Here is a 22403-nt window from a genome sequence, read left to right as displayed (position 1 = left end):
TGTAGGGGGAGGGAAGGAGAATTAGTGTGTGCAGAAGGAGGAAACAAAGCCTTGGTTTTGCTTTGCTAACATCATCTTGTGGCTGACTCATAGCCCTGACTTTTCTGGGCATAAAATCCAGTTACATACAATTCTGCTTGGCTGCACTTTCTTGTGATGAGACTTGTATATCCTAATTCACTTCTTTTTTTTTTTTCTTGGGTTACACTTAAACGTTTCTGGGAGTTCTTTTTAGTGTGTCATTTGAAACTTGCTGCCAAAGGCCTCTCTGCCACTGTGATCATCTGCAATTCCTCAGCCTGAGACTGTCTTGTGTGTGTGAGGGGGTTGTGTTTGGGTTTGGTGGGTGATTGTATTTGTTGTTTGGTTTGTTTGGGGGTATTTTCATTAAAAAAAGTTGCCTGTGCTTGCAGGGTGAGTGGCACTTTGCTCTCCTCAGGTTCTTAAAAACCCTACAATATTTCAAAGCTCTGCTTAAATGCTGACCAGGGATTGCTGGTTGCCTTGTTGTGATTTTTAAAAGCTCTCACTTTAGTTGCTGTTAACAGCAGAGCATTAATAACTTTTCTAATCCTTCAGGTTGACAAACGTGCTCAGAGCTCTTACTCATGGGGAGGTGGGGTTTATTTGCAGGCAGGAAAAAAAAAAAGAGAGAAACCTTGGGTTTATTTTGCATATCTTGGGCTTTCAGCCTTAATCTCATCTCATTACAGCTTGGAAAAAGAATTTCTGTGTTCATTCATAGAATCATAGAATTGATTGGGTTGGAAAAGAACTCCGAGATCATCAAGTCCAACCCTTGGTCCAACTCCAGTCCCTTTACCAGATCGTGGCACTCAGTGCCACGGCCAAGCTCAGCTGAAAAACCTCCAGGGATGGGGAATCCACCCCCTCTCTGGGCAGCCCATTTATTGCAATAGTTCTTAACAATGTTCTAATTTATTTTTTTTCAGTTTTGGCAGACATTGATTTACTTCGGAGGATTCCCATGGCACGTGAACTAGTGGATAATTCACCATAGTGGTCTCTGAGTTAGTTTGGAGTGAGAGACTTTCCCAGAATGGTTGGCAAACTGAAGCAGAACGTGCTGCTGGCGTGCCTGGTGCTCAGCTCGGTCACCGTCTTCTACCTGGGCCAGCACGCCATGGAGTGCCACCACCGCATGGAGGAGCGCGGCCACCCGCCACGGGGGGACGGTCCCAGGGGCACGGCGGGCGCCGTGCCCGCTGCCAACACCACCAGAGCCTTGGCCTACAACAAAGACATGCCCTTGATCTTCATCGGGGGCGTCCCTCGCAGCGGCACCACCCTGATGCGCGCCATGCTGGACGCCCACCCCGACGTGCGCTGCGGGGAGGAGACCAGGGTGATCCCCAGGATCCTGGCCGTGAAGCAGATGTGGGCCAGGTCCAGCAAGGAGAAGCTGCGCCTGGACGAGGCCGGGGTGACGGATGAGGTGCTGGACTCGGCCATGCAGGCCTTCCTGCTGGAGATCATCGTCAAGCACGGCGAGCCCGCGCCCTACCTGTGCAACAAGGACCCTTTCGCTTTGAAATCCTTGACTTACCTGGCCAGGATTTTTCCCAATGCCAAGTTCCTCCTCATGGTGCGGGACGGCCGGGCCTCTGTGCACTCCATGATCTCCAGAAAGGTCACAATAGCTGGGTTTGACCTGAACAGCTACAGGGACTGCCTGACCAAGTGGAACCGGGCGATAGAAACCATGTACAACCAGTGCATGGAGGTGGGGTTTGAGAGGTGCATGATGGTGCACTACGAGCAGCTCGTGCTGCATCCTGAGAGGTGGATGAGAACTCTCCTCAAGTTTCTCCACATCCCATGGAACCAAGCAGTGCTGCACCATGAAGAGATGATTGGCAAAGCAGGGGGGGTTTCTCTTTCAAAGTGAGTATGAACGTTCCTCCTTTAGCTGCTATTGGTCTAAGAGGTTACAGAGTACTAGTCATAACTTGGTTTCAGTTTTTATGCTGGTGGTGCCTCAATAAGTGGTTTATGATGCCTCAAGGAAGTGGTTTATGATGCACCTGGAACATAAGAGTTGTTAACTCTGCTGGAGCAGGTCCAGAGAAGAGCAATGAGGCTGGAGAAGGGGCTGGAGCACAAGTGCTGTGGGGAGAGGCTGAGGGAGCTGGGGGTGTTCAGCCTGGAGAAGAGGAGGCTCAGAGGTGACCTCAGCACTGTCTGGAACTGCCTGAAGGGAAGTTCTGGCCAGGTGGGGGTTGATCTCTTCTCCCAGGCACTCAGCAATAGGACAAGGGGGCACGATGGGCTCAAGCTCTGCCAGGGGAAATTGAAGTTGGAGAGCAGAAAAAAATTCTTTGCAGAGAGAGTGCTCAGGGATTGGAATGGGCTGCCCAGAGAGGGGGTGGATTCCCCATCCCTGGAGGTTTTTCAGCTGAGCTTGGCCATGGCACTGAGTGCCATGATCTGGTAAAGGGACTGGAGTTGGACCAAGGGTTGGACTTGATGATCTCGGAGGTCTTTTCCAACCCAATCCATTCTGTGATTCTGATTTGCAGTCTGGTTGGTTCCACTGCCCAGCTGTCCCACCAACATCTGGGGGACAGCTCATATGGGGCACATGGGGACACTCATCTGGAGCACCTGAATAAACTTCTGATGGTCAAGGCTAACTTGAATTTGGATGTCCAGTATCAGCCTTGCTTCCAATATAGCTTTGCTTTTCTCTGTGCCCCCAAATAAACCTGAATTGTTTTATCTAGACTGGGGTTACCATCCCAGCAAGATGATCCATTTGATTTCAGAAGCAATATTGTTGTCAGTGGAAGAATGGCCTTTGAGTTGTACTTGCCAAGAACAGCCTCTTCCAGGAAAGTTGAGAAGCTGTTCCAGCAGAATAGAAAGCAGAGCTGGAGTGTTTTTCTCTTGGCAAGTGCTCCCAAAAGGCCAAGCATTTGGATGAAAATTAACCTTGGTGTAAGCAAATCTCTCTCTATTCTGTCAAACATCTCTGCACCTGATTGAGCTGCTTTCACAAACCAACCCAGCTCTGCTTAGAAAACCTGGATGGGTCCTGTGAAAAGAAAATCAGATTAATTCTCAAGTTAAACCACTCTGGTTTCTTTGCCCCTCTTTGCAGCTGAACAACTGAAATACAGAAGGTGGCTCAGCTTTACACTGGCAGGGGAAGGTGTCAATGTTTGACTCTCCTTCTGGTTTTTGCTGATCTACCAGCTTGTCTTGTTTAATTTTGTAAAATATTGATTAAAAAGCTCCATTCCAGCAGTAAGGCATGTCCAGTTAAATTACTCAGCTTGTGATTTTGGAATGTTCCTCACTGGCCAAGAGCTTCTGAGGAAGAGGTACCTTGTCCAGCAAGGAGAGGAGGCTGAGCAGAGACAGGTCAGACTGTTACACAGGGAGTATATTTTTTATTTTTAAACTGCAGTTTTGAGAAAAAAAAAATGGGAGATTTTCTTTATTTAATGCCTATGGATGTGACAGTGGATTCTCTATTATATTGTACTGGAATATGATTTAAAGCAAGTCATAGTCAGCAGCTACAAAGACAACTTAAAACTCAGGTAATAGTTACATACTTAGTCTGGAGGTTTCACATCACCATTCCCATCAAGTTTTGTTAAGTGTCCTGTAAAAAATAACTGTTCATAAAGGCATTTCTAGTAAAATATTATTCCCTTAGAGCTTCCAGATTAGTGTTTTTAAAAATTAATGGACCTTTATACTGTAAAACTGCTGAACTCATCCAGTCTCAAGTAATATTTCTTGCTGAGTCTGGTGGAGTGGGTTGGGAGGAGTTGAGAATACTTGTTCATGTTTCTAAAAATTAAGAATATGGATTGTTGAAGGTGAAATGTTGCTTGATGTTTATTTTTCAGTAAAAGCTTCCAACTTAGGACATGTTCTTGTGACCCTCAATTCAGTCTGTTCACAGAATTCTTTATGCTTTTATTATCTCTCATGAGATGATACAGGAAAGTAATTTATTTTAGAGGGCTCTGGCAATAGTGGAAAAAGAATTGAGTTATTAGTGCTGTGTCTGGGGTGGGTTTTATTTAATTAAATCCCCTTGCAGTAGGTGGTGAGGTTTGTTTTTCTGTTGCAAGAGACCTTTATGATTTGATAATGATTTCAGTGACTCAGTCTTTAGAAAGCTGCAGAAAAACCAGTGAATGTGAAAGCCTTGAGCTTAATGTCAGTGTTGTGTCATTCTGTGACACCAGTTGGAATTGTGCAGGGGAACCTTGAGATTTTCCCAGTCTGGTGTCCTTGTCCCAATAAAAACCTGCTGGGATTGGCATCCCCAGGTCCTGGAGCTGCCTCCAAAGAGCCAGTGCTGAAGATCAGAGATAATTAAGGAAATTCAGAATTCTGTTCTCTCCTGCAACTCTGTCTCATTTTAACACTTGCCTCATACCAAGGGCTTCAGGCTCTTTAATGATGGGATTTTAAAAGCAGAACACTCCAATTATATTGCAGGTTATACTGACAGGAGGAGGATCTCACCAATACCAAATCACCTCTATTGAAGTGTGATTTTCATTTCAAAAGTGCCACCACTTAGGCCTGGCCTCTGTAGGGGAGCAATATCAAAATCCTGATAAAATCAGCTCCCAAGTTGTCAGCAAGGTGTCAGGTAGGGTAGAAAACCCCTGAACTCAGAGGATGAGCTGTTACAATCTGCAAGGACTGGGGTCTGTGTAAAGACTTCAGAAAACAAGCAGAGACCTCAACCATCTTTCACTGCCCTTGGAGACCTGCAGACCTTTCAGACAAACTCAGCATCCACTTCAGAGACCTGATGCAGGTCCAGAATCAGATGCCTGGAGGTGTTTTAATTGTTGGAGGCTTTTCTGAAGTGAAACTTGCCAAGAGTTTGTTGTTTGAAGCCTTTAAAAACACTTTGAGAAAGAGATCCCAGTAAAAAGTCTTTATGATGATGCCATTACCTGCTAATAGAAAATAAATGTTTCAGAATACATTTTTCACTCACTTGAAATCAAAATGAACTCTGTCAAGTGAAATCTGTGTCAGAAATCTGCAACTACTGGTAGTAATTGCAGTGCAGACACAAATATTCCTTTAGGCAACTTTATACATACGTATACATATATATGTATTTTTATATATTTTATATATATTTATTTTATATATTTATATATTTATTTAATAATATTTAATAACAATATTTAATATTATTTTATATACACACACATATATATACAGGCTGTTTAGTTATGAACTTTAGTTCTTTTCTTTTTCAACTTTTTATACATTATTTGATAAGCTCAGAGACATTCTGTTGCTAAATTTTTACCTCATCAAGCAACACAGAATGTCTTGTTATGTTCTTGACACAAATTAACTCTGTATTCATCCCATGGTTGGAGTGCCAAATATAACCTTGCTTTGTCCTTCTCCAGGGTTGAAAGATCTACTGACCAAGTGATCAAGCCGGTGAATGTGGAGGCTCTGACCAAGTGGGTGGGCAAGATCCCTGCTGATGTCCTGCAGGACATGCCTGTCATTGCCCCCATGCTGGCCAAGCTGGGCTACGACCCCTATGCCAACCCCCCCAACTATGGCAAGCCAGACCAGAAAGTCGTGGAGAACACCAGGAGGGTGAGGATTTGGGGTGTTTAACTGTTGTGACTTGTGTTGTTGTGACTTGTGTTGTTGTGACTTAGAATCATAGAATGGATTGGGTTGGAAAAGACCTCCAAGATCATCAAGTCCAACCTTTGGTCCAACTCCAGTCCCTTTACCAGATCATGGCACTCAGTGCCACGGCCAAGCTCAGTTTAGAAACCTCCAGGGATGGGGAATCCACCCCCTCTCTGGGCAGCCCATTCCAATGCCTGAGCACTTTCTCTGCAAAGAATTTCTTTCTGATCTCCAACTTCAATTTCCCCTGGCAGAGCTTGAGCCCATCGTGCCCCCTTGTCCTATTGCTGAGTGCCTGGGAGAAGAGACCAACCCCCACCTGGCCAGAACTTCCCTTCAGGGAGTTCCAGACAGTGCTGAGGTCACCTCTGAGCCTCCTCTTCTCCAGGCTGAACACCCCCAGCTCCCTCAGCCTCTCCCCACAGCACTTGTGCTCCAGTCCCTTCTGCAGCCTGGTTGCTCTTCTCAGTTGGGTTGGAAGAGACCTCTGAGATCATCAACCCTTGATCCAACCCCACTGTGATCACCAGCCCAGGGCACAGAGTGCCCTGGGCTGGTGATCACAGTGGGGTTGGATCAAGACATGTTGGATTCTCTGTCCCTGGAGGTGTTTAAGAGGACACTCAGTGCCACATCCAGTCCCTTCTCCAGCCTCGTTGCTCTTCTCTGGCCCCTCTCCAGCCCCTCAATCTCTTTCCTCAACTGAGGGGCCCAGAACTGAACACAACACTCAAGGTGTGGCCTCACCAAGGCAGAGTACAGAGTACAACAACTTGTGTTGTTGGGACTTGTGTTTTGGTTGTTGGGGGGTTTTAAGGCTGTTTTTAATACCTTTTGATACTTAGCAATGTGTTTTCCTTGTTCTGGGGAAAAAAACCCAGAATTCTTTGGGACCTTGAGCATTGAAAGTTTGGCTCCTGCTGCTTGTCTTCAGTTGGGTTCATCTTCCTTTCTCCCAACCACAGGCTGGAGCTTTTTGGAGTGTGGGGTTGAACCTCTCTGAGAACTGTCCAGATAGTTGGAGAACTGGTTAGTGGTGGAAAAAAACCTTTCTTGTCTGGGTGTCCAACTTGATGGATGAGCTCAGTTTTTATATATGAGAGTTGGCAGAAGCTCTGTCACAAAATGACACCCCAAATATTTGGTGGAGTTTGAGAAATGACCCATAGAAAATGGCCCAAGATGATCAAAATTTTCCAATCCTTTGCTGTAGAACAAACCAAAGATGGAGGAAGGTCTGGTGCTGATTAAACTCAACTCAAGGATTTTAGGCTGAATTTAATGTTGTTGGAATTGGAGTAGTCAGACTATGGAGCTGTTTATCCCTGGAGGTATCCATTGAAAAGTTCATTACCATTGTTTGAAATAGAATTCTTAACTCTGCTTCTGTTCCTCTGAGCACGTTTATCTTATTAAAAGAAAGTGACTTTTGAAGTAATCAGTGGAAAAACTGAATTAAACCATTTAAAAGGACTGTCTTCCACCAGCCTCCTGATCCTGGAAACATCAGTTGGTGTGCTGAGAGTGAGGAAAAAAACGGGGTTTTTTTTGTGAAGTCTCTAAATATTTTTGCATTATTTCTCTTTAGTTGCTCTTCTTGGGAAATTATAAACAATTGATCAGTGTATTAAAGGCTCAGTTATTACAGGTTGGCTGTTTTAATAACTGGTAGCTCAGCATGGAAAAGGTGACCCACCTTTTTGGCAGGGAGAGTGGTTGGCATTTAGAGGTTTTATTACTTTTTTAAATGGCTCCCAAACTAACTTTTCTACTCTTAAAAATCCAAATTTTTATTGTACTGCAACAATTTAAGGTTGGTTTTGTCTTCCTGATAAAATTACAGAAGTTTTTACAGCATCTGATGACTTTTCTGAGGCTTCTCTGTGGCCATCTCAGTCCAAGCTGTAAAAACTGCCTGGAGTTCAGTTGGTTCTTGAAATCTATTTCAGTTCAAAATACAAGAGAGAAATTCAGGTAATAAAGCCACAAACATAACTTGTAAATAAATTACAACCTAATTTCAAAGGCTGGAGTGTTTTGAGGCTTTTTTCCAAGTTGACTTTGAAGGATAATTTGGTTTTTTACTAATGTTTAGAGCAGCTGTGATAAAACTGGAGGTTGCTGCTGTAATGGCTGATCTCAAACATATGGAACACTTGGTAATATTTTGGCTGCTATTTTAATTAAATATGTTTACTGACAGCCCAAGACAGGATTTTAGTGTTGTTGCTTATTGTAATACCCAGAATATATTTCATATATTTTCCTAGTCACTTGTTCTTTGTAACAAAATTACATCTGCACATGTGGTTTGATAGAGATGAGGGAGATGTCCTGAATTAAGGCCAAAATCCAAAAAAAGTGAAAGGATTAAAGATGGTTAAGCTTCAAAACTTTGACTATTCCTTTTGAAAGGGAATATTGGAGAGGATATTTGAAAAGGGGCAACGTGAGGGTTTCCCAAATTGGTGTGTGCCCCCCAAGGAGTGTTTGAACAGGGCTCAGATCAGTCTGGGCACTGGCACAGCCCAAATTCCTCCCCTTTGTTTGCCCCCAGCTGGTTCCCAGCAAATCCCAGCTCAGCCCTTTGTGTCCTCTGTCCTTGCCCTTGCCTGGGGATGTTCTGCCTTCCCAGGGCTCAGCTTGGGAGGCTTTCCCAGCTCAGATCCCTTCCCTCAGGCTGGGCACCCCTGGCAGTGCCAGGGGAGGAAATGAGCCCTGGACATGGGAAATAACTGATATCCTGGTTGGTGCCCAGAGGAACTGACTCACTGCTGAAAAATGCTTTGGTTTGGTCCCTCTGCATCTTTAGTTTGTTTTTATTTGGGAGTGGGAAACAGACACATGAAAACACTTGAAGGTGTTTGGGGAGAGGGAGAGGAGGCACCAACTGGGCTGTGCCAGCTTTGCCCATCAGGGACAGTGTGTGGTGCCCTCTGGGTTTCCCCTTCTCTTCCCTGAACTTGTGTTCAATCATAGAATCACAGAATGGATTGGGTTGGAAAAGACCTCCAAGATCATCGAGTCCAACCCTTGGTCCAACTCCAGTCCCTTTACCAGATCATGGCACTCAGTGCCATGGCCAAGCTCAGCTGAAAAACCTCCAGGGACGGGGAATCCACCCCCTCTCTGGGCAGCCCATTCCAATCCCTGAGCACTCTCTCTGCAAAGAATTTTTTCTGCTCTCCAACTTCAATTTCCCCTGGCAGAGCTTGAGCCCATCGTGCCCCCTTGTCCTATTGCTGAGTGCCTGGGAGAAGAGACCAAGCCCCACCTGGCCAGAACTTCCCTTCAGGCAGTTCCAGACAGTGCTGAGGTCACCTCTGAGCCTCCTCTTCTCCAGGCTGAACACCCCCAGCTCCCTCAGCCTCTCCCCACAGCACTTGTGCTCCAGTCCCTTCTCCAGCCTCGTTGTTCTTCTCAGTTGGATTGGAAGAGACCTCTGAGATCATCAACCCTTGATCCAACCCCACTGTGATCACCGGCCCAGGGCACTCAGTGCCCTGGGCCGGTGATCACAGTGGGGTTGGATCAAGACATGTTGGATTCTCTGTCCCTGGAGGTGTTTCAGAGGACACTCAGTGCCACATCCAGTCCCTTCTCCAGCCTCGTTGCTCTTCTCTGGCCCCGCTCCAGCCCCTCAATCTCTTGCCTCAACTGAGGGGCCCAGAACTGAACACAACACTCAAGGTGTGGCCTCCCCAAGGCAGAGTCCAGGGGAAGGGTCACTGCCCTGGGCCTGCTGGCCACGCTAGTTTTGATCCAGGCCAGGATCCCATTGGCCTTCTTGGCCACCTGGGCACACTGTTGGCTCCTGTTGAGCTTCCTGTCCCTCAGTCCCCCCAGGTCCCTCTGCCTGTCCCTCTCCAGCCACTCTGTGCCCAGCCTGGAGCACTGCAGGGGTTTGTTGAATTCATTCCTTGCTGCTGCAGCTTGGAAAAGGGAGCATTGATTTAAATAGATAAATAAACATGTCTAGATTTTCCCAGCCTTTTGGAACTGGCATTTGGCAAGTTAAGTGTGTTCCTGTGAATTTGTAAATCCTTTGCTCTTGATTTCTTTGGATTTCTTCACCTGGGGTAGTTTGGCAGAGAATTTTGCCCTGGGTGTTTTGTTGAAGATGAAACTGTCCAAATTAAATTTTTCCAGAGCTACTTTTCAGTACATAGTAGGAATAAATGTATCTTGTAACCATTTGTTGCTTCACTTTGCAAGCAATTCTATTATATTTATATTTGTGGTTTCCAAGGCTTTAAACTTTATCTGTTTTCAATGAATACAATTCAAGTTTAGACTTCTAAAGCTGAACTGCAGTGTTGGGGTAGTAACCCCTTAGAGTGACTAACTTGGAATAAATGTTGGATTTTCTGACACTTAATACTCTAATAAATCACAGTTTCTTAGGCCAATTAAAATGGCATGAGTAGCACTTCAGATAAAGGATTTTGTCCATGCCTGGCAAACACTAAGGGGGAATAACTGATTATTTTAATTTTTTTTTTAATAGGAGTTGCTCAGTTTTTTTGGGGGTTATGTAATTGCTGCTTAAATTGAGTGTGGAAGTTGCAACAAGAGGGTGGAAGCCCAAATTATTGGCAGGGGAGATTCTGACTCCACCTAGAGATGCAACAACATTGTCATCCAGTTCATTGCATAAAGATAAGTGGCATGAAAATTGTTCAGGATGCAACACATCCTTGTAGCTAAAAAGCCTCTTTGGAATTCAGGCAGGGCAGGATTTTATCGTGAGGATTTTGTGTTGCTCCCTTGTAGAAGATAATTTTAAAATATTCCAAACTTTCAACTGCAAGATGTCTTTGTTCTCAAATGTGATTAAATGCAGCTGTAGAGTTTTATTTCTACTGCACTGAGCAAAGTCTGTGAGTTCTTGGAGGCTGCAAATTGGGCTGGGCAGTGAAAATCCAGTTCAGCAATTTCCAAGCTGCTGCTCTCAGTCCAGAAGGTAAAAACCAACTGTGTCAAAGTGCCTAAAACAAGGGCTGGTACTGAAGAAAAATGGAAAGAAGTGGCTGGTGTGGTGCAAAATATTATTTTCTTCTAAGCCTTCTGAGCAGTCAGGTCTTGTTCTTGGTTTTCCTCTTTTCTCCTTTTCTGTCCCCTGCTGGTCACTTGCATATGTACAGCTTAAATATTTTTTTTCCCTCAGTCTAATGACAAAATGCTGATTCTCTCCAGCAAAGGTACAGTGCTTAAATTAGAAATTCTATCTATGCAAGGAAAGCAATGCTCTTGGCTAAATTTGGATTGTTCCACTTTGCTGTTACCTGTCTAGGACCCCAAAACGCTGAGGTTGCTTTTCTGTGCTCCTGGAGCCCAGCACAAAGTTAATGAGATACAACCAGTGTTTGTGCTTTGTCATCTTAGCTCTGCTTTTGTTTTAGGAACTCACAGAGCCTGAAGCCAAATTCACCTCCCTCGTGTTGGTCTCCAGTGCTGGAATAAGAAATCTCTGACAGAATCTGCTCCAGAGCTGTCAGAGCACAACAGACCTGCCTGATGGTTCCAATAACAAAGCCCTTCCCTCTGTTTATCTGTGTTATGTTAAGCCTGACAATAATATCTTTTATGTGGTTTATCTTGTCTCAGTTAAGGAATGCAGAGCAGAGGGAACAGGGGCTGGCCAGGGTTGTGCTGCTCAGCAAGCCCTGCATGTGACCTTTCCTCAGCACAGTTCTGGGCTGGGCTTTGCTTGGAAGTCTGTTAATTTTATAATGATTGCAAGAGCTTCTTCATTATAGATACAGAACTGGCTACTGCTTTTTTCCCCAGTTTAACCAATTCTACATCAAGGACAACAACATCCTTAAGGAAATCAGAGAATCAGTTGGGTTGGAAGAGACCTCTGAGAGCATCAAGTCCAACCCTTGATCCAACCCCACTGTGATCACCAGCCCAGGGCACTCTGTGCCCTGGGCTGGTGATCACAGTAGGGTTGGATCAAGATGTGGTGGATTCTCACTCAGTGCCACATCCACAGAATCACAGAATCACAGAATGGATTGGGTTGGAAAAGACCTCTGAGATCATCAAGTCCAACCCTTGGTCCAGCTTCAGTCTCTTTACCAGATCATGGCACTCAGTGCCACATCAGTCAGATCTTAAAAACCTCCAGGGATGAGGAATCCACCCCCTCTCTGGGCAGCCCATTCCAATGCCTGAGCACTCTCTCTGCAAAGAATTTCTTCCTGATATCCAACCTAAACCTCCCCTGGCAGAGCTCAAGCTGTGCCCTCTTGTCCTACTGTTGGTTGCCTGAAAGAAGAGACCAATCCCAACCTGCCTACAACCTCCTTTCAAGTAGTTTTCATGGAGTTTCCATCTGCAAACGGGGCAGAAAATACCAATAATTGAGCAGTGTGAGCTGGTTGCCCAACCACCATGTGATGAAATACCAGAGGAGAACCATTTTCCCTTAGAAGTGTCTCCCATGTCCCTGTCAGAGTTGGGTTTGTGTGTCAGCAGTTCCCCAGCACAGCCCAGCAGGGCAGAGCAGCTCCCACTGCAGCATTGCTGGGTTATGGTTGGCTGAGTGGTTTCCTCTCCCATCTGTAACACATTCCAGCAGCTTTTCTTTGGCACAGCCTTCCCTCAAAATGAATTTGTATGCTTGGAACACACAGTCTAGTAAGTTCTTTTAACTTCTTCCTGGAGTTGTGTTCCTTGCCCTGGTGAGAGCAGGAGAGGGATGCACAGACCTCTGTGGAACAGCTGGGGTTTCATCAGGACTGTTGGGATACAGGAGGTTCCTCTCATCACATCCCAGAGCTGTTACCTGGCTCTGGTTTGTGTCTTTTGTGTTCAGTTGGTGGCATTTTCTGCAGTAACATCTGAGAAAAAAAAAAAACAACCAGTTTTACTCACTGTAGTTTCATGCCTGGTTTAAATTGTGAGGAAACATCTCTTGTTAAGACTCAAAACATTTAGGACAACTCTGATTTCAAGAGATTTTTAAAGACAGAAACAGTCTGTGATAAAGGGCACAAAGTATATTTGATATCATTTATCCATGAGGATAACTCTGCTGTCAGAGATGTGTGGTGGTGGCTGGAAGGCCCAGTGTCTCCATTTACACTTGTCAACCTCATCAGAAAGGCATTTGGCTTGGTGGGCAACTTCTCTGCTCTTTAAAACAAGAATTGGGGGGTTATTTCATCTCACTTGTGACCTCCAACTGCACAGATTTTCTCAGTGTCCTGTACTTTTGTTTAATACCCTCTCCACTGGGTGTTTCTTCCAGCATGTGGATTCCCAACCACACAGTTTTTCTCCAGAGGTCCTGATACCTCATTTTTGCAAAATTAAAAAGCCCAAACCCATCAGTAATGCCTGAGGAGTTAAAAACAACCAGACCAGAAGGAGGTAGGGTTGCAAGCTGCTATTTGGCAGATATTCCTGGGCTGCCTAAAATGCTGCTCTCTGTGTTGTCCCTACTGGGTGTAAATATTTCCATCTCAGCTGGCCCTTCCTGGGCAGCTCAGCAGAGAGGTGGGAACTGTGTAAACCTTGTGAGCTGCTCTGGAAGTTCAGGGCAGGTTGAGGGGGTGCTGGGCAGTAGAAGTTTGGTTGTAGAAAGGGGGCTCTGCACAGTTTTTGCCACTGGTCTTCCTTTTTCTGACAATAAACTTGTGCTCTGCAACTTTGTTTTGAGGTGTACCAAGTCCAGGCACATCAATTGCAGGGTGACTTTTACACAAAAAAAACCCATTATCTCTGAGACTGGAACTGGGCAAATGTGATGTGGCTCTTTCCAAAGTGGGTGAAAAGCAGAGAGTGCTTTTTATCATCTGTAAGGATGAATTACAGGTTGCTCTTCTGTGTTATGCTTCTCAAACTCTCCCTGGGTGTTTGAAAGGGTTTTCTCAGACAACTGAATGTGCAACTTGTTTTCTGATCTCTTTCTGAGAATAATGTGCATTTATTTGGTTATAAGAATGTGTTTTGTTGATTTATTTTTGTTTTTAATGCTGCCAACAGTGAACAACAAACCGACCCAGACTTAAAATCCCTTTCTTTTGGAATTCCATTTGGACTTAGAAAATGAATTCCCTTAGAAATGGTTAACACCATTTCTTCTCAATTTTACTGAATTCTTGGACTGGAAATCATTCCAATGCTGTGCTTCTGTCTCTTTAATGCCACTCTGAGTAATGTGTTTTAAACTTACAAATTGAATTTTGAACCTTTCATTTCTTTGGCTGCAGATGGAGTTATTGTTTTTAGAACTTCTGGACTGCCATTGATCCCTGGCTTTGGGTTCAACAGGGACTGCTCAGGGCTTTGGGAACTCCTTTAAACCAGTTTCTCTGCAGTCTCAGTCCTGACCAAACCAGCCTGTAGGTAATGTCAGTTCTGAACTGAAATTAGGCACATTTAGAATCATAGAATGGATTGGGTTGGAAAAGACTTCCGAGATCATCGAGTCCAACCCTTGGTCCAACTCCAGTCCCTTTACCAGATCATGGCACTCAGTGCCACGGCCAAGCTCAGTTGAAAAACCTCCAGGGATGGGGAATCCACCCCCTCTCTGGGCAGCCCATTCCAATGCCTGAGCACTCTCTCTGCAAAGAATTTTTTTCTGCTCTCCAACTTCAATTTCCCCTGGCAGAGCTTGAGCCCATCGTGCCCCCTTGTCCTATTGCTGAGTGCCTGGGAGAAGAGACCAACCCCCACCTGGCCAGAACTTCCCTTCAGGCAGTTCCAGACAGTGCTGAGGTCACCTCTGAGCCTCCTCTTCTCCAGGCTGAACACCCCCAGCTCCCTCAGCCTCTCCCCACAGCACTTGTGCTCCAGTCCCTTCTCCAGCCTCGTTGCTCTTCTCTGGCCCCGCTCCAGCTCCTCAATCTCTTTCCTGAACTGAGGGGCCCAGAACTGAACACAACACTCAAGGTGTGACCTCCCAAAGGCAGAGTCCAGGGGAAGGGTCACTGCCCTGGGCCTGCTGGCCACGCTAGTTTGGATCCAGGCCAGGATCCCCTTGGCCTTCTTGGCCACCTGGGCACACTGTTGGCTCCTGTTGAGCTTCCTGTCCCTCAGTCCCCCCAGGTCCCTCTGCCTGGCTGCTCTCCAGCCACTCTGTGCCCAGCCTGGAGCGCTGCAGGGGGTTGTTGTGGCCAAAGGGCAGGACCTGCACTTGGCCTTGTTGAACCTCATCCCATTGGAATCAGCCCATCTCTCAAGTCTATCCAGATCCCTCTGCAGACCCTCCTGCCTTCCAGCAGGTCGACACTCCCTCCCAGCTTGGTGTCATCAGCAAATTTGCTGCTGATGGACTCAATCCCCTCATCCAAATCATCACTAAAGATGTTAAACAGGACTGGACCCAACACAGACCCCTGGGGACACCACTGGTGACCAGCTGGATGCAGCTCCGTTCACCAGCACCCTCTGGGCCCAACCCTCCAGCCAGCTCTTAATCCAGCTCTTAATTTGTGTGTTAAACCCAATCTTGGGCCTGCCACTGGTGAGCTTTGCCTTTGGAAACTGGGGGGTGTAATTAGTGCTATTTCATGGGAATATAGTATCAAATAAAACATTTTTTTTCCAGGCTGGGACATTATTTTTCTTCCAGATGGATCAATGCCCTTGGCTGTCCACTATTAGGAGTAAATGCTGTTCCTACAAAGGGCATTACTGTGATAAATGTGGATAGATGGATGGATGGATAGATATACACATATTTTAGAGCAGACATATATAGATATAATATATACATATATATCTGCATATAGAGATAGAATATAAAAAATAGACTGAGTTATAATTGCAGGAGAAGGGCAAGGAGGAGGAGGAGGTTTCTAGAGAGACAGACATGGTTTTGCCCACTGTGTTCTGAGTCATAAGGTCCCACCCCCAGGATTTTGTTTGAGAATTCCCAGCTGATGATTGCAAGGATTTGCCAGAAAAGGTGAAGGATCCTGTCTGTTATTCTGTAACATTTCTTGGTGTGATAATGTTGCTCGTTTGTACCTTCCATTGCTGCTCTCCTGGACACAGCCTGCATTTTAAGGGCTTGGTTAAAAGCTGCAAATGTGAAATCCTCTCCTTCATTTATAAATATTTATGGTCTCCCAAGAGCCACAGGCTGAATTTCTGACCAGGGTGACTTTCATTAAGGTTTCCATGGCAGTGACAGTAGCCCTTGGCTGAATACAAATGAGAGCTGTGCCTGTTGGGGTTGGATTTTAAGTGGGAGTTCATGGACCCGACCAGGATGTGTCTGTTCTGCTCATCTGGTCACAGGGAGGCAGAGAAAATGCATGTTGTGAATCAGCATCCCCTGATTTCCTGAGCTCTCTCCCTCTGCTGCAAACCAGAGGCTTTGGAGTAGCCCCATTTCCATTTTGTGGCTTTATAGAATTTTTCTAAGTGGATTTGTGCCTTTTTTTTTTCCTTTTTTCTTCCTTCTTTTTTTCTTCCTTCTTTTTTTCTTCCTTCTTTTTTTCTTCCTTCTTTTTTTCATCTTTTTTCTTCCCTCTTTCCTTCCCTCCCTCTTTTCTTTCCTTCCCTCCCTCTTTTCTTTCCTTCCCTCCCTCTTTTCTTTCCTTCCCTCCCTCTTTTCTTTCCTTCCCTCCCTCTTTCCTTCCCTCCCTCTTTCCTTCCCTCCCTCTTTCCTTCCCTCCCTCTTTTCTTTCCTTCCCTCCCTCTTTCTTTTTTTCCTCTTTTTTCTTTTTTTCCTCTTTTTTCTTTTTTTCCTCTTTTTTCTTTTTTTTCCTCTTTTTTCTTTTTTTCCTCTTTTTTCTTTTTTTCCTCTTTTTTCTTATTTTAGTTTTTCTTTTTAAATGCTTATACAGAAGCACAAAGAATTCATGACATTGGGATGGTCACTCTTTATGGTTCTGGAACTGAGGGAGCAGCTGCAGAACTGCTTTGGGGAGCCAAACCTTGGGGATAAAACCTGATTTACCAACACCCTGTTCACCTTGCAGGTAGATCTGTTCTGGCATTACTGGATGGTAACAACACAGAAAAATCTTTTTTCTTTGGTTTTTTTTTTCCCTTCCCTTGTCAAGCTCTTGAACATTTCACACAGTAGTGAATGAGAGCTTTGAGCAGTGTATTTTCTGTTTGTTTTTCCAGGTCTATAAAGGGGAATTTCAGCTTCCTGACTTCCTTAAAGAAGTGCCACAGGTACAGTATGGAATTAATTTCCTTTTTGCAGATGTAGGAGGAAATGAATGTACAAACAGGCTTTATAAACCACTTCTTCATGAACTTGGTTTTCTGATTGATGACAAGAGAGCAGCTTGGCCATGAGGAGGAATCTCCAGGTCCAAACCTCTCTTGAGTCCCTGTGTAACCTCAGCGTGGTGCTTGTCAGCCTGAGCTGCCTGAATATTGCTGTGAAACTCAAGGAAATTGGAGTTTCTTTTGCAGATGACATTGCAAAGTGTGTTATTTGTAGAGGAGCTTTTATTTTTTGTTACCTTGCATGGAAAGGTTTAAAGCCAGGATAGTAAAGAGAACAGAGAGAGGAGTACTGAGAGACCTTAAAAAGAAATAATAATGTTATCAGACATAACCAACAAACCCAGCTCAGCCCTGGGGAGGGTTGGTGTGTTGATTTAATAATAAGGGAGCTGCTCAACTTCCTATTTTATTGAGCACTCAGAATTTGGTGCTTCAAAAGCTGTTAATTGTCATCAGCTCCCCAAGGGGCCTGACTTGGGCAAAAAAAGTTGGAAAACCAAAATCCTTCTCATGGGGCTCTCAGACTGCACATCTGGTGGGACCTTCTCCCAGCCATGGAGTGTCATGGAAGCACCTGGTGGGACCTTCTCCCAGCCATGGAGTGTCATGGAAACACCTGGTGGGACTTTGTCCCAGCCATGAATGTCATGGAAACACCTGGTGGGACCTTCTCCCAGCCATGGAATGTCATGGAAACACCTGGTGGTATCTTCTCTCAGCCATGGAAACACCTGGTGGGACCTTCTCCCAGCCATGGAATGTCATGGAAACATCTGGTGGGACCTTGTCCCAGCCATGGAATGTCATGGAAACACCTGGTGGGACCTTCTCCCAGCCATGGAATGTCATGGAAACACCTGGTGGTATCTTCTCTCAGCCATGGAAACACCTGGTGGGACCTTCTCCCAGCCATGGAGTGTCATGGAACCATGGAATGGTTTGGGGTGGAAGGGACCTTAAAGCTCAACTTGGTCCTTCCCCTGCCATGGGTAGGGACACCTTCCACTGTCCCAGATTGCTCCAAGCTCTGTCCAACCTGGCCTTGGACACTCCCAGGGCTGGGGCAGCCACAGCTCCTCCATGTGGGAGGCACAAAGGTTAAGGACACACAGGGGAATCCACCACGTGCAGACAAAGCATTTTGACTTACTCTGTTCCTTCAAACGAAATTAATTGTTTAAAAAAGCAAAACTGGTTTCTTTTGTTCCAGCCAAGGAAGACAATAGAAAGGAAGACCCGTGGCAAGATAAAATGAACATGGATCAGTAAAGTCCAATAGCTGTAGTTTCATGTTTTCAGAATATACCTTTGCTGTGGGCACCAAATCTTTCTGATGAGTCTTTGTGTGATGTCCCCTGATGTGGGCTTGGCTTTTTCCTGGCTGGCTGCTCTGCCCTTGGATCAGTTGGTGCTCCTGCTTGGCAAGTTGTGCTCAGCTCTGCAGGGCCATTCCACACCTGGCACCACGCAGCTGCCCGGGCTGTGCCCACACTACTGTCCCTCTCTGCTGGCCCCAATCTCTGCAGCTTAGCCCAAAAAGTGCTGGTTAAATGTCCTTAATGTGCTGCTTAACAGTCCTGTCAGCCAACTGTGCTGAGCCATCCTGCTGGGGTTGGTTCTGATGCTCTCCCGTGCCATTACTGTGGTTATTTCAAGATCATCTACACCCAGTTGCTGCAGGAATAGGGTGTGTCAGAACAGATTAAATATTTCTGGTAGGGATTCATGGAAATGCAGGGACATGAGTTACCCTCAAACCTGAGCACCCTGTGTGTGCTGGGAAATAAATCCTGTGAATGGATCCCTGATTGAATCCTTCAAATCCTTGATTAAATCCTTCAAATCCTTGATCTTCATGCAGTGTCTGTTGGTTAAATTACAGTATTTCTGGTTTCCAGTTATCTTGTGGTACTTCAGAAGAACCTGGGCCACTGTAACAAGTAAATGTCCTTTCACTCCATGGGACAGGAGGGTTCCAAGTGAGGCTCTGCTGAATTCCAGGAGGTGCATTTATACACTTAGCTGGGGACATGACAGTGCTTACCAGACTCTGAGATTTATCCTGGGTAAAGAAAGATCATCTAAAAGGCAAAAATAAGCTCTGAGAAACAGTAAAAGAATATTTCTTAAACCACAGAACCTGACCCTGGAGTAGAAGTTGATAGTGTTCTCCTTTATTGTTATAATAAAGTTAAAATTAACATACCTATGTTACATAAATCAGTGGTTTGAAGTACAAGCCTTGGTGCTGATAATGGTATTTTTTCCTCTAATGTAAAATAGCTAATTGTAATTATTTATTTGACAGACTGAACCTATGGAATAGAAGATAAAATGGACATTTCTTGCACAGAAGGTAATGTAAAAGCCTTGCAGCTTTGCTCCTTTAGTGCTCTTAATTTAGTTAAGATGATTGTTTTTTGTAACTCCATGTAATATTCTGGGTAAGAAAAATATGAAGGACAGATCTTGACTCAGAGTCTGTAAAAATCACCTTGAGGTAAGTGCAGTCCTACCTGGCCCATCACAATTCCAGGATTTGCTGTGACTGGATTGTCAGCACTATTTTAGAGCTTGAAAAGGAAGGAGTACCTAAAACTACACTTTTTAAAATGAAGAAACAGTGCAGCTTTAAAGATATCTCTTCCTTGACAGTGTCTTTTTGTTTTTAAAGTAATTGTCCTTTCTTGATAGTGGAAAGTGCAAAAGATGAACTGCTGTGTATAGTTTGCTTTTAATGTGTCCTGTATTCAGTAAGTTTAATGAACTTAGAATCACAGAATCATAGAATGGATTGGGTTGGAAAAGACCTCCAAGATCATCGAGTCCAACCCTTGGTCCAACTCCAGTCCCTTTACCAGATCATGGCACTCAGTGCCACGTCCAATCTGTGTTTAAAAACCTCCAGGGATGGGGAATCCACCCCCTCTCTGGGCAGCCCATTCCAATCCCTGAGCACTCTCTCTGCAAAGAATTTGTTTCTGCTCTCCAACTTCAATTTCCCCTGGCAGAGCTTGAGCCCATCGTGCCCCCTTGTCCTGTTGCTGAGTGCCTGGGAGAAGAGACCAACCCCCACCTGGCCAGAACTTCCCTTCAGGCAGTTCCAGACAGTGCTGAGGTCACCTCTGAGCCTCCTCTTCTCCAGGCTGAACACCCCCAGCTCCCTCAGCCTCTCCCCACAGCACTTGTGCTCCAGTCCCTTCTCCAGCCTTGGTAGTAATTGATTAAACAATGGCAAGACTGTGCAGTAAATTCCAGACCAGTTAAGGAAGGACTGGTGCAGGATTTACTGTATTAATGCAGGATTTTCACTTGTCAACTGTGTTATCAGATATTCTGGCTGGACAACAAGATGGCAAAATGCATCCAGTTTAAATATAGCCAAAAGCAACAGGCCCCACCAAAATACCCAGAATAGATCCTTGCATGGCCCCTAAATATAGCCACAGGCATTGCACCACTGAGCAATAATGGACATAAAAGCTTTCCTAAGATTAATTGCAGGCCCTCACTCTGAAATCAATAAAGAAACCATAATCTTCCCATGGAGTCAGTGTTCAAATGACTAAAACATCAACTTCATTTTGCCACTTAGCTCTGAAAAATGCCTTTAAAACTGCAATATTTCTGTCTAAAGCTGCTGCCCAGTTTCTGAGAAACCAAACTGTGAACTTCCCAGCAGTGACTTCCCCTGGTCCTTTGTGGGGAGACACTTCCAGCATGTCAGCACAGCCCACTCATCACAGTGTTTGGAGTGTCAGTGGAAAATCAGTATATTTCTTGCCTCTAAAGAAGTCACTCCAATGACAAAGGATGGACAAAGCAGACACATTCCTTACAGGAAAATGTTGTGGTTAGTCTTGGCAGTGGCTTTTCACCAAAAAAAGAACAGTGTTTGCTCTTCATTCTGCTTTGTCATTGGAGGGTAAGAGCCCAGTATTGCCTGGGAAGCTCAAACATACCTTTATTTTTCTTTTTCTGTAGGAAATGGACTGCTGCCTTTCCAGTGGGAATGTTCCCTGAGGCTGTGCTGCCCATGGCCTCTTCCTTCACAGTTTTCTCTCCCATTTCACTCCTGGTTTTGTTCAAAGTTTTGAGCACGTGGGAATTGTTCAAAAGAAAACAAAAACACTGATGTTAAGGTAGAGAAATGTATTGCATTCACACAACTATTTTTTTAAGGTTTTAAAACATGCAAAGCAATGCCTGTCTGATGTTGCTCTGTCTTACAAAGCTCCATCTTCAAAGATTTTATTATTTTTTGTTTTGTTTCTTGTAGCAGTTTGGTTTTAAATGTATGAAACTTTCAAGAGTGGTCTGTGCTTGTCCCAAGAAATTTTTGGTGGAAGAGTTGTTTGTTTTATTCATATGTGGAAATTGTTAAATATCTTTTATTTAAAAAGAAAAAAGTTGATAAATTACATGTCTAATTACAATTCAATGATCTTTTGTATTTTATTTTTCAAAATAAATGCTTTAAATGTGATTTTTGGGGGGTTTTATTTATTAGTGGTTTTGCTTCAGAGTTAAGACTTTAACTGATTCAAGATATTGATGCATTAGTGGAGATATGATCTTATGTTCTGTGTTTGGATCTCTTTTTAAGGTTTGCAATTTAATCCCTTTTGTTTGTTTTTAATAGCCATGTGATGAGGAAAAAGTAAATTGCAGCGTCCCACTGAGAGGTATAAAGCAAATAACATGAGATTTGTTCACTGCAGGAAGACGTGGGTAGTTTTTAGCCCCTTGAATTTGAGCCTCAAAAGCAATTTATGTTGGGAGTTCTGCTGGGGGGGAACTGCTGCTGAAACCCTGCAGGGAAGTTGTGTCCCAAACATCCAAACTTTGGGATACACTGTGGAACATCGTTATTCGGGTAAGGCATTTTGAGATGGTTTTCATCTGGTTTTCTGTTCCGTTCATGATGCTGAAGGTAAGCTCAGCTTTTCCCACTGGTTTTAAGAGAAATTCTTCCCCAAATACTCGTGTTTGCACAAATTCTGCCCCTTGGGCTCTCAAACAGCTTTGCCTTCCCTCCCTTTCTTTCGACTGCCCCATTTGAGATGATTAACGAGTCTCTAAAACCACCACTGAACGAACAACATCAAAGTGCCTTCAGCCACCGCATTAATTTTACACTTTGGTTCCCATTTCCCGAGTCCTTCTCGCTCCGCTCGCTCCAAAACTGAGCCTGGGGCTTCCCCTGGTGCCCGCCCGGGGCAGCGCCGGCCGCTCATTACGGGCCATTAATTAATGCTGGGCGGGTGCCTCGGGGCTGCGCGGGACTGAGGGACGAACCTGAGCCCCAGCTGGGCAGTTTTGGGGGTGGCAGGTCCCGGTGCCAATCCCGGTGCCATTCCCGGGGCCAATCCCGGGGCCGCCCGCGCGGGACCCGCATGGGCGCTCGGTGATGCCGGGGCCGTTCGCGGAGCTCCCCCCGGGCAGGGGAGGGTGGGCTGAGGCGGCCCCGCTGCCCCATCTCCATCCCCGGCAGAGGATTTTGGTGACATTTTGGTGAAAGAAGGCTG

The 22403-nt window shown here is 45.1% G+C and overlaps 1 protein-coding gene across 3 annotated transcripts; it reads left to right on the top strand.

Annotated features, from left to right (window-relative positions):
- Positions 1 to 1060: 1060 nt before the first annotated feature.
- TPST1 (tyrosylprotein sulfotransferase 1) lies at positions 1061 to 21361 on the top strand. 3 transcript variants are annotated; one of them, XM_071574831.1, is made up of 6 exons: positions 1061 to 1905; positions 5427 to 5625; positions 16765 to 16815; positions 18086 to 18156; positions 19184 to 19231; positions 20860 to 21361. In XM_071574831.1, the coding sequence occupies exons 1-4, from the start codon at positions 1061 to 1063 to the stop codon at positions 18128 to 18130; spliced, it is 1140 nt and encodes a 379-aa protein (XP_071430932.1). In that variant the 3' UTR covers positions 18131 to 18156; positions 19184 to 19231; positions 20860 to 21361. The 3 variants fall into 3 exon arrangements, with proteins under 3 accessions (XP_071430932.1, XP_071430933.1, XP_071430934.1); XM_071574832.1 differs by having other exon boundaries at positions 18086 to 18140; positions 20860 to 20876; XM_071574833.1 differs by lacking the exon at positions 18086 to 18156.
- Positions 21362 to 22403: the final 1042 nt, after the last annotated feature.

This window comes from Pithys albifrons, chromosome 21 (assembly GCF_047495875.1).
Source record: "Pithys albifrons albifrons isolate INPA30051 chromosome 21, PitAlb_v1, whole genome shotgun sequence".
In the NCBI taxonomy this organism is placed as follows: domain Eukaryota; kingdom Metazoa; phylum Chordata; class Aves; order Passeriformes; family Thamnophilidae; genus Pithys; species Pithys albifrons.
Note: the sequence above shows the minus strand (reverse complement) of the source record. Positions and strands in the feature narration are given on the sequence as shown.